The sequence below is a fragment of the Leuresthes tenuis genome, unplaced genomic scaffold (genome assembly GCF_036924035.1).
Source record: "Leuresthes tenuis unplaced genomic scaffold, fLeuTen1.0.hap1 SCAF_5, whole genome shotgun sequence".
In the NCBI taxonomy this organism is placed as follows: Eukaryota; Metazoa; Chordata; class Actinopteri; order Atheriniformes; family Atherinopsidae; genus Leuresthes; species Leuresthes tenuis.
In genome coordinates, this window is record NW_027325359.1 from 33,170,573 (window position 1) to 33,187,772 (window position 17,200).

The 17,200-nt window shown below is 39.1% G+C and overlaps 1 protein-coding gene across 3 annotated transcripts in view; it reads left to right on the plus strand.

Annotated features, from left to right (window-relative positions):
- Positions 1-17,200, plus strand: part of csnk2a2b (casein kinase 2, alpha prime polypeptide b) — a 40,067-nt gene that overhangs the window by 5,037 nt on the left and 17,830 nt on the right. For 2 of the 3 annotated variants that reach the window (XM_072386706.1, XM_072386707.1), the window contains 3 exons: positions 1,109-1,159; positions 1,294-1,353; positions 1,438-1,521. In XM_072386706.1, coding sequence (XP_072242807.1) covers positions 1,109-1,159; positions 1,294-1,353; positions 1,438-1,521 — 195 coding nt within the window. The remainder of the gene's footprint in view (positions 1-1,108; positions 1,160-1,293; positions 1,354-1,437; positions 1,522-17,200) is intronic. The other variant, XM_072386708.1, reaches the window with a different exon arrangement.

Sequence of the window (17,200 nt, forward strand, 5' to 3'; positions counted from 1 at the left end):
CAGATTTTTGTTCTGCAGAGCATGAAAAGCCCCTCCCGTGAGAATTAGGCGGTTACAGTGTTCCTGTAAACCAGGGGTCGGCGACCTTTGTGACATTGAGTGCCAATTTGAAATTTTCTTGTGCCAAATAGCATAATATTAAAATATGACACAAAATACAAGAATGTTTCCAACATAGCAGGAATTTTATTCTATCCATAGGCCTCATCAAATCACATTTCAAAGATATGTTCCCATTCTTCACAAGAGGGATCTCATTTCAAAACACTGCTTTCAGAACCTTGTTTTAAACATATTTCACGTGGTGGAAACTACCGTGCATCAAAAAACAACAACAACTCCATTCCATCAGAAGGAAACAGCCCCAACATTTTAAATTCATGGGCAAATAGCAGCATGTTTAACTGAAAATGGGCTGTTCTATGCCTACCAGCCAGTGTGATCCCTGGCCCCGCTTTGCTTGGCTGAGCTCTGTTATCTGGGGCTCGTAGTTTGTCCCTTTCAGTTGGAAACATGCCTCGTGGTCCGTCGTTAAACGACTGCGGGTGGGGCTGAGCACATTTTTCATGTGTGAGAATACCTGCTCACAAACATATGTTGACCCGAAAACTGACGAGAGCTGGTGCGATGTTCCGAGATTTTTAGCTGGTGGCGTTGCCTTTTCTAGGCTACTGCATCTTCCACATGTGACGCGTGTCTCTGGGAATGTGGGCGGGAGGACCGGACAGCGCTTCTACGGAGCATTTCTTCTTCTTCTATGGCTCTGGCGGCGACTCAGCGCTGAGGGGAATGTGGGCGGGAGATCTTGCTGTCACTCAAACACAAGGCTGGGACGTGCCAAAGGTCGCCGACCCCTGCTGTAAACCGTGGTGGGGGGGGGGCAGAAATGTGTCATCGCTCTCACAGTTTTTGGACACTTTGCTTGAAGTCGCCTGTCTGAGTCGTGGTTTGATGAGTCGGGGCTCGGTGAAGTCGAAGGTTATGACCTCACAGCGGGGCCGTCAATCAGCTGCTTGCATGTGAAAGGAGCCTCGTCTCTTCTTTGTGGTTTGTGATTATTTTTCCTGACTTGATTCTGACTCTCTGTGTCTCTGTGGTGGCTGCGCAGTCCAGAACTCCAGCGCTCGTCTTTGAATGCATCAATAACACAGACTTCAAGGTACAAATCATCGCCTCTGCTCTGCATGATTGTTGCCACACTCTCCTCTTCATTCCATCACTTTCTGCTAGAGATTTCCTCGGTAAGATGCAGGATCTTTTGGCATCTGATGCAGATTTGTTTCGCCTCTGCAGGAGTTGTACCAGAAGTTGACAGATTACGACATCCGTTTCTACATGTATGAACTACTGAAGGTGAGCGCTGCCTCCATTAGGTTCCTCTGCCTGAGTTCCTGGGAGCTCCACACACTGACTTGTGATGCTGTGTTTGTGCGCCAGGCTCTGGACTACTGTCACAGCATGGGAATCATGCACCGTGACGTCAAACCTCACAATGTGATGATCGACCACCAGTTAAGAAAGGTAGGTGGCGCCTTATTTAGTCCTCTCACGCACCCACACACTGAACGCTATCTCTCATCCTGCTGTTTCAGCCCCCCCCCCGTCTCCCTCTTTCTGTCTCCCTGCTTATTTTCCTCTGTGGATTTCATTCCCATTTTGAAAAGGAGTTGCATTAGCGTGGGCTTTCATCCACTCTTTGTTCTGGTGTGAGTGCATTAGGAGTGCGCTTCTTCGACTAACAGTGGAGGTAATTTCCATCCAAACAGATGTCTCTGTTGCTGCTGAACAGTTAACTTTTCCCCACTGAAAACGGGTCATCTGCAGGTCTGAAAGTCTTTAAAAGTAGCTTCTTAAACAAGCGTGAAAGTGTTGTGAACAAACTGTGAACTGAGTAAATGCAACACACAGAAGAAAACTACAACTACACGAGTTGTGTTGGGTTTGTGTCTCTTAAGCTTGGGCTAAAGAAAGATATTAACATCCCGAAGTCAACGTGAGTTTGGTGGGTCCATGTTGCACCGTGTCAGCCTGCAGACTCCTGCTGGTGGAGTCACAGGACAAGAGAGACCGCTGCACAGGCTTTATGAAGGACTCTCAAAGCTTTTCTTTGTAGTTTAGTTAAAGAATAAACAAAACTAGAAAATTTCTGAAGAAATTTTGATGGGTGCCCAGCTGCTGCCCGTCTTCTGCCCGTCCACACACACACACAGAGAAGCTGGTAGTTGCCAGTCAAGCATTATATGATCATAATCCAGTCTTAAATATGAGATTCAGGCTTGTTCTGGTGAAATCTGCCTGCTTTAGACACATAAGGCCCGGTTGATCTGTTCAGAATAATGGAGAACATATGAGTTAGTGCGCGCTATCGCACGCATTTGTCTCATCAGGGGCTGGCATGAACCTATTAATCTGTTCAGATTAATGAAAAACATGAGTTAGTGCGTGCTATCGCACGCATTTGTCTCCTCAGCAGCTGGCATGAACCTGTTAATCTGTTCAGATTAATGAAAAACATGAGTTAGTGCGTGCTATCGCACGCATTTGTCTCCTCAGCAGCTGGCATGAACCTGTTAATCTGTTCTGAATAATGGAAATTTATGAGTTAGTGCGTGCTATCGCACGCATTTGTCTCATCAGGGGCTGGCATGAACCTATTAATCTGTTCAGATTAATGAAAAACATGAGTTAGTGCGTGCTATCGCACGCATTTGTCTCCTCAGCAGCTGGCATGAACCTGTTAATCTGTTCTGAATAATGGAAACTTATGAGTTAATGCGTGCTATCGCACGCACTTGTCTCACGAGCGGCTGGCATGAATCTGTTTAACCATGTTGGCTGCCCTGCTGTTGCCCCGCTGCTGCCCTGCTGCTGCCCTGCTCCTGCACTGCTGCTGCCCTGCTCCTGCCCTGCTTACTCTGACCTCATCAGCCATCTTGGCTCTGCCCTCATCCGCCATCTTGGCTCTGCCCTCATCAGCCATCTTGGCTCTGCCCTCATCAGCCATCTTGGCTCTGCCCTCATCAGCTGTGATAGAACAGGGCAGCCTTCTTGGGTGTGGTCAGCATTAGTTGCTATGGGCAACAGCTGTGCCTGCCAACTGCCAACTGAAAATTCTGCACCTCACTTTGTCCCCTTAAAATCGTGGGGTTTTCATATTGAGGCAGAAATCTGGATACAAACGCTCGCTGTTCGAAAAGTAGAAGTCGTATCCGAATAATTCTTTCACCGTGAGCGCCAGAAGGGACGGGGGAAGCCAGCGGTGTCATTTTTATTCTTCTAACCCCCGTGGCTCCTTTATTATGGCAGTTTTAAAATGATTTTTCCGACTGATTTCAGGGCTCGGCCGTTTTATAATGGGATGGAATGTTCCCTCTTTGCGCTCACAGGTGATTTGTGAGAAACCTGTGAGGCCCAGCTCAATGAAAGTCACATTGGGTGAAAGACAACTAAAATAAAAGTGTTTTGATGTATAATGTATCCAGATCAGGCAGATATTTTGGAGGTGAGAGGCATTTGTTTGAAAAATAATTTTTTAAAGATTTTTAGAGTGAGAGGTAGAGTGGAGGAGGCACAAAATGAGCTCCTCTGGACACCTAAAACGTAAACTGCCGTTGTGTCAAAGCCGTATAAGCTATTAACAAGCCCTTTACACCAGTTAAAGCTGAGTCTTTCCTGTCACACACAAACTTTGAATGATGTGTGTGTGACCTTGTATGGCTGAGTTCAGAGGCCTCCAAGGGGAGGCAGTTTTGGGCTCTTCGAGCCCAAAACTGCCTCGTTAAGGCCTTCTCCATTCATTTTCCCATTGACAATTTGCCCGCTTTTTCCCATTTATCCGCTATTCCGGTCGAGTAATGAGAGAGAAAAGTAATAGCACACTTCTGCCCATCGGCGCGCACGCAGCCATGTATTTTTTATTTTAGTCGGACCAACGCTGTGGGACGAGTAGCGCGCCGAAAAACGTGACGGAAGCGGAAAAATAACTAGAAAGAGCTGTTCCTGCGAAACAGCAGTGAGAATGCATTTTAAGTTGAATGGATTAGTTGAACATGCTCAAATAGCTGAATCTAGTTGAAATTTATCAGAAATCAAGTGAATAATAGTTTAAATGGCTTCAGTGTAATATACAGCAGGGAGTGGAAGAGTGATGTCATCAGTGACAGCAATGTTTGTCAACAGCTGCAGCTTAACGAGCTCTCTCCCTGTGTAACCTGCAGAAATTGCATATTTGGATACTATGACCTCCTGTGAGAAAACCGGAAGAGCGAGGAAAATAATTTGAAGACCGTAAGAAGCAGAAGGCTTGGAGGAACGCAGCAATGTAGTTTTTATTTGAATGGAGTGAAAAAAATTTAAACGGCAGCAGGTTGAACACAGTTGAACCTGTCTCTGGCGTTCCACCAAATTTACATTGGAGTTAGTGAGAGAAATTGAAAAGTTTCTCTTGCTTCAAGGCTCATAGCTGAAATTCTGTAAATGTGAGCTATTTAGTAGTCACATCAGCTGAAAGAGGACAAGTGTACCTACATTTTAAGGTATAATTTGTTTATCTGAGTTGAACAGTTTTAAAGTTAGAGCAATTTGTTTGAATATCAGAAAAAGTTAAAATGATCAGTCTGCCACTCTAATCTTCTCATGCATAAAAATCAAGAAGGAGCAAAAATGTTGATGTTTTTTAAACTGTCATATTTCGAAATTGGCTGAATATTTGAAAAATCTGTATAATCAGATAATAGCTGAATGTCTTGTGAACATTTTAAAGTTTGAATGGTGTCTCTAGCTGAATGTATGCTCAACTAGTTAGGTTGGAAAGAGGAGGAAGTTTTTGAAGAGTTGAAAGAAATTGCCATTCATTTGAATGAGGGGAAAATTTGAATAAAAGTTAAATAGTTTAAAAAGTATAAAAGTTATAAACATGAAAAATAGTAGCCATCATCTCCTGAAGGAGCTGAACGTTTTGATACCAAATTTGTTGAAATCGGTCAAAGATTGTTGAACTAGTTGAGTGCCAAAAAACGTACGGAATAATAATAATAACTAGAAAGAGCTGTTCCTGCGAAACAGCAGTGAGAATGCATTTTAAGTTGAATGGATTAGTTGAACATGCTCAAATAGCTGAATCTAGTGGAAATTTATCAGAAACAAGTGAATAATAGTAAAAATGGCTTCAGTGTAATATACAGCAGGGAGTGGAAGAGTGATGTCATCAGTGACAGCAATGTTTGTCAACAGCTGCAGCTTAACGAGCTCTCTCCCTGTGTAACCTGCAGAAATTGCATATTTGGATACTATGACCTCCTGTGAGAAAACCGGAAGAGCGAGGAAAATAATTTGAAGACCGTAAGAAGCAGAAGGCTTGGAGGAACGCAGCAATGTAGTTTTTATTTGAATGGAGTGAAAAAAATTTAAACGGCAGCAGGTTGAACACAGTTGAAGCTGTCTCTGGCGTTCCACCAAATTTACATTGGAGTTAGTGAGAGAAATTGAAAAGTTTCTCTCGCTTCAAGGCTCATAGCTGAAATTCTGTAAATGTGAGCTATTTAGTAGTTACATCAGCTGAAAGAGGACAAGTGTACCTACATTTTAAGGTATAATTTGTTTATCTGAGTTGAATAGTTTTAAAGTTAGAGCAATTTGTTTGAATATCAGAAAAAGTTAAAATGATCAGTCTGCCACTCTAATCTTCTCATGCATAAAAATCAAGAAGGAGCAAAAATGTTCATGTTTTTTAAACTGTCATATTTCAGAATTGGCTGAATATTTGAAAAATCTGTATAATCAGATAATAGCTGAATGTCTTGTGAACATTTTAAAGGTTGAATGGTGTCTCTAGCTGAATGTATGCTCAACTAGTTAGGTTGGAAAGAAGAGGAAGTTTTTGAAGAGTTGAAAGAAATTGCCATTCATTTGAATGAGGGGGAAATTTGAATAAAAGTTAAATAGTTTAAAAAGTATAAAAGTTATAAACATAAAAAATAGTAGCCATCATCTCCTGAAGGAGCTGAACGTTTTGATACCAAATTTGTTGAAATCGGTCAAAGATTGTAGAACTAGTTGAGTGCCAAAAAACGTACGGAATAATAATAATAATAATAATAATAATAATAACTAGAAAGAGCTGTTCCTGCGAAACAGCAGTGAGAATGCATTTTAAGTTGAATGGATTAGTTGAACATGCTCAAATAGCTGAATCTAGTTGAAATTTATCAGAAATCAAGTGAATAATAGTTTAAATGGCTTCAGTGTAATATACAGCAGGGAGTGGAAGAGTGATGTCATCAGTGACAGCAATGTTTGTCAACAGCTGCAGCTTAACGAGCTCTCTCCCTGTGTAACCTGCAGAAATTGCATATTTGGATACTATGACCTCCTGTGAGAAAACCGGAAGAGCGAGGAAAATAATTTGAAGACCGTAAGAAGCAGAAGGCTTGGAGGAACGCAGCAATGTAGTTTTTATTTGAATGGAGTGAAAAAAATTTAAACGGCAGCAGGTTGAACACAGTTGAACCTGTCTCTGGCGTTCCACCAAATTTACATTGGAGTTAGTGAGAGAAATTGAAAAGTTTCTCTCGCTTCAAGGCTCATAGCTGAAATTCTGTAAATGTGAGCTATTTAGTAGTTACATCAGCTGAAGGAGGACAAGTGTACCTACATTTTAAGGTATAATTTGTTTATCTGAGTTGAACAGTTTTAAAGTTAGAGCAATTTGTTTGAATATCAGAAAAAGTTAAAATGATCAGTCTGCCACTCTAATCTTCTCATGCATAAAAATCAAGAAGGAGCAAAAATGTTCATGTTTTTTAAACTGTCATATTTCAGAATTGGCTGAATATTTGAAAAATCTGTATAATCAGATAATAGCTGAATGTCTTGTGAACATTTTAAAGTTTGAATGGTGACTCTAGCTGAATGTATGCTGAACTAGTTAGGTTGGAAAGAGGAGGAAGTTTTTGAAGAGTTGAAAGAAATTGCCATTCATTTGAATGAGGGGGAAATTTGAATAAAAGTTAAATAGTTTAAAAAGTATAAAAGTTATAAACATGAAAAATAGTAGCCATCATCTCCTGAAGGAGCTGAACGTTTTGATACCAAATTTGTTGAAATCGGTCAAAGATTGTAGAACTAGTTGAGTGCCAAAAAACGTACGGAATAATAATAATAATAATAATAACTAGAAAGAGCTGTTCCTGCGAAACAGCAGTGAGAATGCATTTTAAGTTGAATGGATTAGTTGAACATGCTCAAATAGCTGAATCTATTTGAAATTTATCAGAAATCAAGTGAATAATAGTAAAAATGGCTTCAGTGTAATATACAGCAGGGAGTGGAAGAGTGATGTCATCAGTGACAGCAATGTTTGTCAACAGCTGCAGCTTAACGAGCTTTCTCCCTGTGTAACCTGCAGAAATTGCATATTTGGATACTATGACCTCCTGTGAGAAAACCGGAAGAGCGAGGAAAATAATTTGAAGACCGTAAGAAGCAGAAGGCTTGGAGGAACGCAGCAATGTAGTTTTTATTTGAATGGAGTGAAAAAAATTTAAACGGCAGCAGGTTGAACACAGTTGAAGCTGTCTCTGGCGTTCCACCAAATTTACATTGGAGTTAGTGAGAGAAATTGAAAAGTTTCTCTCGCTTCAAGGCTCATAGCTGAAATTCTGTAAATGTGAGCTATTTAGTAGTTACATCAGCTGAAAGAGGACAAGTGTACCTACATTTTAAGGTATAATTTGTTTATCTGAGTTGAACAGTTTTAAAGTTAGAGCAATTTGTTTGAATATCAGAAACAGTTAAAATGATCAGTCTGCCACTCTAATCTTCTCATGCATAAGAATCAAGAAGGAGCAAAAATGTTCATGTTTTTTAAACTGTCATATTTCAAAATTGGCTGAATATTTGAAAAATCTGTATAATCAGATAATAGCTGAATGTCTTGTGAACATTTTAAAATTTGAATGGTGTCTCTAGCTGAACGTATGCTCAACTAGTTAGGTTGGAAAGAGGAGGAAGTTTTTGAAGAGTTGAAAGAAATTGCCATTCATTTGAATGAGGGGGAAATTTGAATAAAAGTTAAATAGTTTAAAAAGTATAAAAGTTATAAACATAAAAAATAGTAGCAGGAATCTCCTGAAGGAGCTGAACGTTTTGATACCAAATTTGTTGAAATCGGTCAAAGATTGTAGAACTAGTTGAGTGCCAAAAAACGTACGGAATAATAATAATAACTAGAAAGAGCTGTTCCTGCGAAACAGCAGTGAGAATGCATTTTAAGTTGAATGGATTAGTTGAACATGCTCAAATAGCTGAATCTAGTGGAAATTTATCAGAAATCAAGTGAATAATAGTTTAAATGGCTTCAGTGTAATATACAGCAGGGAGTGGAAGAGTGATGTCATCAGTGACAGCAATGTTTGTCAACAGCTGCAGCTCTCTCCCTGTATAACCTGCAGAAATTGCATTTTGGATACTATGACCTCCTGTGAGAAAACCGGAAGAGCGAGGAAAATAATTTGAAGACCGTAAGAAGCAGAAGGCTTGGAGGAACGCGGCAATGTAGTTTTTATTTCAATGGAGTGAAAAAAAACTAAACGGCAGCAGGTTGAACACAGTTGAACCCGTCTCTGGCGTTCCACCAAATTTACATTGGAGTTAGTGAGAGAAATTGAAAGGTTTCTCTCGCTTCAAGGCTCATAGCTGAAATTCTGCAAATGTGAGCTATTTAGTAGTTACATCAGCTGAAAGAGGACAAGTGTACCTACATTTTAAGGTATAATTTGTTTGTCTGAGTTAAACAGCATGAAAGTTAGAGTAATTTGTTTGAATATCAGAAAAAGTTAAAATGATCAGTCTGCCACTCTAATCTTCTCATTCATAAAAATCAGGAAGGAGCAAAAATGTTCATGTTTTTTAAACTGTCATATTTCAGAATTGGCTTAATATTTGAAAAAGCCGTATAATCAGATAATAGCTGAATGTCTTGTGAACATTTTAAAGTTTGAATGATGTCTCTGTGATACTGTATGGCTGAGTTACTGCCCTCTATAATAGGACAGTTTGGGGCTCGTTGAGTCTGGCCTCCTCATTAGTTGCTGTGGGCAACAGCTGCACGTGCCCACTGACAAATCTGCACCTCACTTTGTCCCCTTAAAATCTGGGGGTTTAATAATGAACGACAAGTCTGGAACAAACGGTCGCTGTTCGAAAAGTAGAAGTCGTATCCGAATAATTCTTTCACCGTGAGCGCCAGAAGGGATGTGGGAAGCCAGAGGTGTAATTTTTATTCTGATCTTGTGTAAGGTTTGTTTTTTATGGCAGTTTTAAAACGAGTCTTTCTCACTGATTTCATTGCTCAGCCTGTTTATAATGGAAAAGTATGTGAGCTGGAGTGCTGCTCTCTGCGCTTACAGGTGATTTGTGAGAAATCTGTGAGGCCAAGCTCAATGAGAGTGACTTTGTGTGAAAGAGGACTAAAATACCTACGTTTTGATGTATAATTTGTCTAGATCAGGCAAACATTTTGGACGTGAGAGGCATTTGTTTGAGGAAGTTCTTTTTAAATCATTTTAGAGTGGGAATTAGAGTGTGCGCTCCATCAGACGAAGTCCTCTGGCTCCATAAAACGTAAACTGCCGTTGTGTCAAAGCTGTATAAGCTATCGACAAGCCCTTTACCACAGTTAAAGTTGAGACTTTCCTGTCACATACAAACTTTGAATGATGTCTCTGTGATACCGTATGGCTGAGTTACAGCCCTCTAAAATAGGGCAGTTTGGGGCTCGTTGAGCCCCAAACTGCCCTATTTTCATGCTTGAAAATCATGAAGGAGCAAAAATGTTCATGATTTTTAAACTGTCATATTTCAAAATTGGCTTAACATTTGAAAAAGCTGAAACATTTGGTAATAGCTGAATGTCTTGTGAACATTTTAAAGTTTGAATGGTGTCTCTAGCTGAACGTATGCTCAACTAGTTAGGTTGGAAAGAGGAGGAAGTTTTTGAAGAGTTGAAAGAAATTGCCATTCATTTGAATGAGGGGGAAATTTGAATAAAAGTTAAATAGTTTAAAAAGTATAAAAGTTATAAACATGAAAAATGATAGCCATCATCTCCTGAAGGAGCTGAACGTTTTGATACCAAATTTGTTGAAATCGGTCAAAGATTGTAGAACTAGTTGAGTGCCAAAAAACGTACGGAATAATAATAATAATAAAGAGAAACAGGAAAACAATAGTGAGAATGCCATGCATTCTCACAATAACTAGAAAGAGCTGTTCCTGCGAAACAGCAGTGAGAATGCATTTTAAGTTGAATGGATTAGTTGAACATGCTCAAATAGCTGAATCTAGTGGAAATTTATCAGAAATCAAGTGAATAATAGTTAAAATGGCTTCAGTGTAATATACAGCAGGGAGTGGAAGAGTGATGTCATCAGTGACAGCAATGTTTGTCAACAGCTGCAGCTTAACGAGCTCTCTCCCTGTGTAACCTGCAGAAATTGCATATTTGGATACTATGACCTCCTGTGAGAAAACCGGAAGAGCGAGGAAAATAATTTGAAGACCGTAAGAAGCAGAAGGCTTGGAGGAACGCAGCAATGTAGTTTTTATTTGAATGGAGTGAAAAAAATTTAAACGGCAGCAGGTTGAACACAGTTGAAGCTGTCTCTGGCGTTCCACCAAATTTACATTGGAGTTAGTGAGAGAAATTGAAAAGTTTCTCTCGCTTCAAGGCTCATAGCTGAAATTCTGTAAATGTGAGCTATTTAGTAGTTACATCAGCTGAAAGAGGACAAGTGTACCTACATTTTAAGGTATAATTTGTTTATCTGAGTTGAACAGTTTTAAAGTTAGAGCAATTTGTTTGAATATCAGAAACAGTTAAAATGATCAGTCTGCCACTCTAATCTTCTCATGCATAAGAATCAAGAAGGAGCAAAAATGTTCATGTTTTTTAAACTGTCATATTTCAAAATTGGCTGAATATTTGAAAAATCTGTATAATCAGATAATAGCTGAATGTCTTGTGAACATTTTAAAATTTGAATGGTGTCTCTAGCTGAACGTATGCTCAACTAGTTAGGTTGGAAAGAGGAGGAAGTTTTTGAAGAGTTGAAAGAAATTGCCATTCATTTGAATGAGGGGGAAATTTGAATAAAAGTTAAATAGTTTAAAAAGTATAAAAGTTATAAACATAAAAAATAGTAGCAGGAATCTCCTGAAGGAGCTGAACGTTTTGATACCAAATTTGTTGAAATCGGTCAAAGATTGTAGAACTAGTTGAGTGCCAAAAAACGTACGGAATAATAATAATAACTAGAAAGAGCTGTTCCTGCGAAACAGCAGTGAGAATGCATTTTAAGTTGAATGGATTAGTTGAACCTGCTCAAATAGCTGAATCTATTTGAAATTTATCAGAAATCAAGTGAATAATAGTAAAAATGGCTTCAGTGTAATATACAGCAGGGAGTGGAAGAGTGATGTCATCAGTGACAGCAATGTTTGTCAACAGCTGCAGCTCTCTCCCTGTATAACCTGCAGAAATTGCATTTTGGATACTATGACCTCCTGTGAGAAAACCGGAAGAGCGAGGAAAATAATTTGAAGACCGTAAGAAGCAGAAGGCTTGGAGGAACGCAGCAATGTAGTTTTTATTTCAATGGAGTGAAAAAAACTTAAACGGCAGCAGGTTGAACACAGTTGAACCTGTCTCTGGCGTTCCACCAAATTTCCATTGGAGTTAGTGAGAGAAATTGAAAGGTTTCTCTGGCTTCAAGGCTCATAGCTGAAATTCTGTAAATGTGAGCTATTTAGTAGTTACATCAGCTGAAAGAGGACAGGTGTACCTACATTTTAAGGTATAATTTGTTTGTCTGAGTTAAACAGCATGAAAGTTAGAGTAATTTGTTTGAATATCAGAAAAAGTTAAAATGATCAGTCTGCCACTCTAATCTTCTCATTCATAAAAATCAAGAAGGAGCAAAAATGTTCATGTTTTTTAAACTGTCATATTTGAGAATTGGCTTAGTCAAAATTTTTAAAAATTGAACTTTTCTGTAAGAGAAAGCTCTGCTGAAGACACTGATGTGATTTATATCAAGGTCCTGTTTAAAATATAGGTTTTATAGCAGTTTGAATACAGCCTTCACTGTCAGCTTAAAGAAGCCAAGGAGGGCCTGTTTCACATGGAAATGTGTGATTTTGCTCTGAATCTGAGGTGATTTGAGAGAAAAAGCATAAGTTAAAGCACAAATATGGAAAGAAGACATAAATAGCTACATGTTAAGCTAGAATTTATCCAGTTTTAAGAGAAATTGTGGATGTTAAGGAGGTTTTAGGCTGTGATTAGTGTGGAGGATGAGTGGTTTCTGTGGATTTCCCTGTATTTCTAATGGAGAGGGACAGTGCTGATTCTAAGGTCATTTTCTCAAAAACCATTTTAGTAATGAGAGAGAAAAATACAAGCACACTTCTGCAGACCCAGACGCACGTTTTGAGGTATCATATGTGTGCTTTAGACAGCATGAGTGAGGGAAAGTACACAGAATGGCCTGAGCCACAGAGAGACAGAGGAGGACAGGTTGTGCCTGTTCAGAACAATCAGCTGCTTCAATAGATTTATAAGTCATAGTAAAAGACTATTTTAACCTGTTAATAGCAGAAAGGTATGCTGCAGACAGTTATGTCATTTCTATCAAGGTCCTGTGTAGAATACAGGTTTTATAGCAGTTTGAATACAGCCTTCACTGTCAGCTTAAAGGAGCGAAGGAGGGCCTGTTTATAATGGAAATGTGTGATTTTGCTCTGAATCTGAGGTGATTTGAGAGAAAAAGCACAAGTTAAAGCACAAATATGGAAAGAAGACATAAATAGCTTCATGTTAAGCTAGAATTGATCCAGTTTTAAGAGAAATTGTGGATGTTAAGGAGGTTTTAGGCTGTGATTAGTGTGGAGGATGAGTGGTTTCTGTGGATTTCCCTGTATTTCTAATGGAGAGAGAGGGACAGTGCTGATTCTAAGGTCATTTTCTCAAAAACCATTTTAGTAATGAGAGAGAAAAATACAAGCACACTTCTGCAGACCCAGACGCACGTTTTGAGGTATCATATGTGTGCTTTAGACAGCATGAGTGAGGGAAAGTACATAGAATGGCCTGAGCCACAGAGAGACAGAGGAGGACAGGTTGTGCCTGTTCAGAACAATCAGCTGCTTCAATAGATTTATAAGTCATAGTAAAAGACTATTTTAACCTGTTAATAGCAGAAAGGTACGCTGCAGACAGTTATGTCATTTCTATCAAGGTCCTGTGTAAAATATAGGTTTTATAGCAGTTTGAATACAGCCCTCACTGTCAGTTTAAAGGAGAGAAGTGCAGCTTCTTTATCATGGAAGTTTGTGCTGTGATGGCTGAGAGACAGATAACGCCATGTTACATTGTATTAGGAGCACACATAACACAGGCTGGCATAAAGCTTTTACAATAGGGCCGCTATGTTGGCTGGAGTAACTGTCAGCAAAGAAAAGCTGAAGGGTTAAAAACAACAAAAGGATTTCAAGCAGGTAATAAGTTAAAAGTCTTGACATTTCTAAAGTGTGACATTTCTAAAACTAAAAATAGTGAAAGTTTAGCAGAAAGCAAGTTGCTGAAATCCTGGTTGAAGCAGTGAAGATGAAAATAAAATAGTGGAATCATTTAAACCTTTTGGAAAAAACTGCAGAAGTCTTAGTTGAAGAAGTTAAAAGGTTAAAAATTTTTGAGGAAAAATGTGCAGTTGAAATATTAGTAAAAAGTAATTTGCTGCAGTTTCAAAAGGCCTGAAATGTATTTTTGAAAGGAGCTGGAGCTTTAAGAAGGCAGAAAAGTAGCTGAATGGATTAGTTGAACATGCTCAAAAAGCTGAATCTAGTGGAAATTTATCAGAAATCAAGTGAGTAATAGTTAAAATGGCTTCAGTGTAATATACAGCAGGGAGTGGAAGAGTGATGTCATCAGTGATAGCAATGTTTGTCAACAGCTGCAGCTCTCTCCCTGTATAACCTGCAGAAATTGCATTTTGGATACTATGACCTCCTGTGAGAAAACTGGAAGAGCGAGGAAAATAATTTGAAGACCGTAAGAAGCAGAAGGCTTGGAGGAACGCGGCAATGTAGTTTTTATTTCAATGGAGTGAAAAAAATTTAAACGGCAGCGGGTTGAACACAGTTGAACCTGTCTCTGGCGTTCCACCAAATTTACATTGGAGTTAGTGAGAGAAATTGAAAGGTTTCTCTCGCTTCAAGGCTCATAGCTGAAATTCTGTAAATGTGAGCTATTTAGTAGTTACATCAGCTGAAAGAGGACAAGTGTACCTACATTTTAAGGTATAATTTGTTTGTCTGAGTTAAACAGCATGAAAGTTTGAGTAATTTGTTTGAATATCAGAAAAAGTTAAAATGATCAGTCTGCCACTCTAATCTTCTCATTCATAAAAATCAAGAAGGAGCAAAAATTTTCATGTTTTTTAAACTGTCATATTTCGGAATTGGCTTAATATTTGAAAAAGCCAGCTGAATGTCTTGTGAACATTTTAAAGTTTGAATGATGTCTCTGTGATACCGTATGGCTGAGTTACTGCCCTCTAAAATAGGACAGTTTGGGGCTCGTTGAGTCTGGCCTCCTCATTAGTTGCTGTGGGCAACAGCTGCACGTGCCCACTGACAAATCTGCACCTCACTTTGTCCCCTTAAAATCTGGGGGTTTAATAATGAACGACAAGTCTGGAACAAACGGTCGCTGTTCGAAAAGTAGAAGTCGTATCCGAATAATTCTTTCACCGTGAGCGCCAGAAGGGATGTGGGAAGCCAGAGGTGTAATTTTTATTCTGATCTTGTGTAAGGTTTGTTTTTTATGGCAGTTTTAAAACGAGTCTTTCTCACTGATTTCATTGCTCAGCCTGTTTATAATGGAAAAGTATGTGAGCTGGAGTGCTGCTCTCTGCGCTTAGAGTTGATTTGTGAGAAATCTGTGAGGCCAAGCTCAATGAGAGTGACTTTGTGTGAAAGAGGACTAAAATACCTACGTTTTGATGTATAATTTGTCTAGATCAGGCAGACATTTTGGACGTGAGAGGCATTTGTTTGAGGAAGTTCTTTTTAAATTATTTTAGAGTGGGAATTAGAGTGTGCGCTCCATCAGACGAAGTCCTCTGGCTCCATAAAACGTAAACTGCCGTTGTGTCAAAGCTGTATAAGCTATTGGCAAGCCCTTTACCACAGTTAAAGTTGAGTCTTTCCTGTCACATACAAACTTTGAATGATGTCTCTGTGATACCGTATGGCTGAGTTACAGCCCTCTAAAATAGGGCAGTTTGGGGCTCGTTGAGCCCCAAACTGCCCTATTTTCATGCATGAAAATCATGAAGGAGCAAAAATGTTCATGATTTTGAAACTGTCATATTTCAAAATTGGCTGAATATTTGAAAAAGCTGAAACATTTGGTAATAGCTGAATGTCTTGTGAACATTTTAAAATTTGAATGGTGTCTCTAGCTGAACGTATGCTCAACTAGTTAGGTTGGAAAGAGGAGGAAGCTTTTGAAGAGTTGAAAGAAATTCCCATTCATTTGAATGAGGAAAAAAGTTGAATAGAAGTTGAATAGTTTAAAAAGTGTAAAAGATATCAACACCAAAAGTCATAGCACAAATCTCCTGAACAAGCTGAACGTTTTGATACCAAAATTGTTGAAATCGGTTAAAGATTGCAGGAGTAGTTAAGCTACAAAAAACGGCGGAATAATAATAATAACTAGAAAGAGCTGTTCCTGCGAAACAGCAGTGAGAATGCATTTTAAGTTGAATGGATCAGTTGAACATGCTCAAATAGCTGAATCTAGTGGAAATTTATCAGAAATCAAGTGAATAATAGTTAAAATGGCTTCAGTGTATTATACAGCAGGGAGTGGAAGAGTGATGTCATCAGTGACAGCAATGTTTGTCAACAGCTGCAGCTCTCTCCCTGTATAACCTGCAGAAATTGCATTTTGGATACTATGACCTCCTGTGAGAAAACTGGAAGAGCGAGGAAAATAATTTGAAGACCGTAAGAAGCAGAAGGCTTGGAGGAACGCGGCAATGTAGTTTTTATTTCAATGGAGTGAAAAAAATTTAAACGGCAGCAGGTTGAACACAGTTGAACCCGTCTCTGGCGTTCCACCAAATTTACATTGGAGTTAGTGAGAGAAATTGAAAGGTTTCTCTGGCTTCAAGGCTCATAGCTGAAATTCTGTAAATGTGAGCTATTTAGTAGTTACATCAGCTGAAAGAGGACAAGTGTACCTACATTTTAAGGTATAATGTGTTTGTCTGAGTTAAACAGCATGAAAGTTAGAGTAATTTGTTTGAATATCAGAAAAAGTTAAAATGATCAGTCTGCCACTCTAATCTTCTCATTCATAAAAATCAGGAAGGAGCAAAAATGTTCATGTATTTTAAACTGTCATATTTGAGAATTGGCTTAATATTTGAAAAAGCTGTATAATCAGATAATAGCTGAATGTCTTGTGAACATTTTAAAGTTTGAATGATGTCTCTGTGATACCGTATGGCTGAGTTACTGCTCTCTAAAATAGGACAGTTTGGGGCTTGTTGAGTCTGGCCTCCTAATTAGTTGCTGTGGGCAACAGCTGCACGTGCCCACTGACAAATCTGCACCTCACTTTGTCCCCTTAAAATCTGGGGGTTTAATAATGAACGACAAGTCTGGAACAAACGGTCGCTGTTCGAAAAGTAGAAGTCGTATCCGAATAATTCTTTCACCGTGAGCGCCAGAAGGGATGTGGGAAGCCAGAGGTGTAATTTTTATTCTGATCTTGTGTAAGGTTTGTTTTTTATGGCAGTTTTAAAACGAGGCTTTCACACTGATTTCATTGCTCGGCCTGTTTATAATGGAAAAGTATGTGAGCTGGAGTGCTGCTCTCTGCGCTTACAGGTGATTTGTGAGAAATCTGTGAGGCCAAGCTCAATGAGAGTGACTTTGTGTGAAAGAGGACTAAAATACCTACGTTTTGATGTATAATTTGTCTAGATCAGGCAGACATTTTGGACGTGAGAGGCATTTGTTTGAGGAAGTTCTTTTTAAATCATTTTAGAGTGGGAATTAGAGTGTGCGCTCCATCAGACGAAGTCCTCTGGCTCCATAAAACGTAAACTGCCGTTGTGTCAAAGCTGTA